Below are 2,965 nucleotides of genomic sequence, written 5' to 3' on the forward strand. Positions count from 1 at the left end.
GATTTTTTATTATACTCATAATTAAATTGACAATAAAAAATAATTATATATTTTAAATTTATTTTCTTAACTGATGTTTTTAACTGATGTTTTTTTTTTACAATAATGGATTAATCATACAATTGACAGAGATCGCATGTTGGAGGTTAGTGGGCGAGAGATCTGCTCAAAGAATGAGGACGGAGTATTTAAGAGCAGTTCTTCGACAGGATATTAGTTTTTTTGATACACAGATCAACACTGGTGATATTATGCATGGAATAGCCAGTGATGTTGCACAAATCCAAGAAGTTATGGGAGAGAAGGTTAATACTAACAACTGATACCTGCATTGCATATAATGATATAAATATATATTTCTGATTTAAACCGAAGTCGGCAAGTCGCCTTCTAAAGAAAACAAACAGAACTGAAGTAGCTAGTTGTCTTTTTTTTTTTTTTCTATTTAGTTAATATATATTATGTTGAAAGAGTTTACTTGTCTAGGACAAAATAATAGTTTAGATGCCTGATTTTTTTTAAGCCGATTAAAGGTCTGATGAGATGATAGTATGCACGTAAGTAAAAATAAGTGAGATTTTATTTGAAAGAACTTTATTTTATGAAAAAGTCGGCCAGCAAATTTTGTGATTTTTAGCTATCAATGATATTTTTAATGGTGTGAGATTGCATCTAATAGTGTAGAATCATTCAATTTTCTTTTAATGGTTAAGTGCTGGCCAGAATTTAGCAAAAGTGCTAGCCCGTAGTACTCCTTTCATTTTATTTCCTATAAAACATATTACTTTTGTATTTGTTTTAAAATCTCAACATTTAATTTTTAAGAATAATTTATTTTCAAAAAATATATCACCAAAATTTGAATTATTTATTCCCATCTCAAAAGGTGGTATTTAATTAAGAATAATATATACTCAATTATTTGACCTACACACTCAGGTATCTTAATTAAGTGGTTTTTCAAAATGAGAAAAAATTGAACTAATCCAGTAGGTTTGATCCACACACTTAAGTAAAATTAAAAGTTTATTGGATTTATGATTTTTTTTGTAAACTGGACTAACTTGATAGCCGGTTAACCCAGCTGTGCTCGGTTTGATCCAAACGCAGAACCATGTTTTGTTTCCTTAAAAATAAAACATCTAAACAAATAATGTATTGGCCTTCATGCATCAAAATCTTTCTTTGGAAATGAGTCTTATCGATCTTCATTATCTTCTTTTGTTTTTTCTATGTATTGACCGCTGCAGATGGCTCACTTTGTTCATCATATATTTACATTTATATGTGGCTACATAGTTGGATTTAGAAGATCGTGGAGAGTCTCTTTGGTGGTATTCTCAGTCACCCCATTAACAATGTTTTGTGGTATAGTCTACAAAGCAATTTATGGTGGTCTAACAGCAAAAGAAGAAGTAAGATAAAAGCTTTAATAAATTTTTAGTTCCTGTAAAATACATAGAATTTGCTTCCATTTTAGCTAGGCAGTGATGTACACATTTGTTTTTGGTTTTTGGCAACCATGTTTAAATGTGATCTATATTCTATAATAGTTTAGCTCAACGAACCCCCATCAACCCTCCCGTCAACATGTTAAGAATAGAGATAAAAAACTAAATGTTAGATAGCAAGAAGTTGATGTAGCAGCTGCTATAAATAGAACGTTGTTAGTGTAATTAGTCATCATTTCTCAGCTCCTCTGCTCCTCAGATTGTTCTTCCCCTCATTCTTTCAATTCTGTTTTGTTCTTCTTCAGTGACAAAGAACACCAGTTTCAACACAACAGTCGTGCCACCACAACACCCAAAACACATGCACTGCCACCAACCCCTCTTTGATTTGTCTTATTGCCACCATTGAAGTACTAATCGAGCTTAAATCCAATGCCTATAAGCCTTTTCTCCAACAACCTCGCACTCCAAAATTTGGACCCTCTCCAACCTCAGCCCTAATCCCAAAACCTCCACAACCACCGTTAAAGTGGGATGGGACATGGATAAAAACATATAGTAAATATGACAAGTGATCTCAATCCCGATTTACGTTCTGAGTTCTGACGAACATGTCACCACTTATCTAAACTTAAGATAAAAGCATAATAATAAATATTATCTACTCTACATAATGATAATTGAAACAAACAATTTTTTGTTCTTAAAAATGTCCTCCATCATATATATTTATGAATAAAAAGATTTTGTATTTTTAATCTCTATTTAATAAATAAAATTATGAATTACTATGCATTAATTCACTAATAATCTAGTATTAATGCATAATTTGATGTTATGTCTAAACATTTTCTTCTTTTTTTTTTATTTTTTCCGCCCAGGCTTCTTACAGGAAAGCTGGTGTTATTGCGGAACAAACGATCAGTTCAATTAGGACAGTGTTTTCTTTTGTTGCGGAAAGGCAATTGGCAGCAAAATATGCTCAATTACTACAAAAATCAGCCCCAATAGGCGCAAAAATTGGTTTTGCCAAGGGTGCAGGCATGGGCATTATCTATTTAGTAACATATTCGACATGGGCCTTGGCATTTTGGTATGGCTCCATCTTAATTGCCACGAACAAACTTGATGGGGGTGCAGCTATTGCTTGTTTCTTTGGTGTCAATGTAGGAGGAAGGTGCAGATTCCCTCTCATCTATATCATACCTGTCCATGTTTTTATTTTTTAAGCAAATGCTTTGTTGATTTTTAGCATTGGGATTGACAGAATATATTTTTGGGTGCATTTGCGAAAATAAATGAGAGGTTTTGAAGGGGAAGGGGCCAAGGGGGAGGAAAGAAAAGTAAAAAGAAGCATTGAGATTCTTAAACATTCTTTTTTCAGGAGTTTAAAATAAATTTGAAAGAGAAGCTTGGAGGGTTTATTGTATATTTTTACAATTTTATTTTTTACTATAATATTATTATTTAAAAGAATAAATGATAATACAATAATTTATTATTTGAAACAATAA

The 2,965-nt window shown here is 31.8% G+C and overlaps 1 protein-coding gene across 1 annotated transcript in view; it reads left to right on the forward strand.

Annotated features, from left to right (window-relative positions):
- Window positions 1–2,965, forward strand: part of LOC107632396 (ABC transporter B family member 19-like) — a 10,671-nt gene that overhangs the window by 1,451 nt on the left and 6,255 nt on the right. Inside the window, exons 3-5 of the mRNA XM_016336080.2 lie at window positions 130–305; window positions 1,251–1,415; window positions 2,333–2,628. Coding sequence (XP_016191566.1) covers window positions 130–305; window positions 1,251–1,415; window positions 2,333–2,628 — 637 coding nt within the window. The remainder of the gene's footprint in view (window positions 1–129; window positions 306–1,250; window positions 1,416–2,332; window positions 2,629–2,965) is intronic.

Source organism: Arachis ipaensis, chromosome B03 (genome assembly GCF_000816755.2).
Source record: "Arachis ipaensis cultivar K30076 chromosome B03, Araip1.1, whole genome shotgun sequence".
In the NCBI taxonomy this organism is placed as follows: Eukaryota; Viridiplantae; Streptophyta; class Magnoliopsida; order Fabales; family Fabaceae; genus Arachis; species Arachis ipaensis.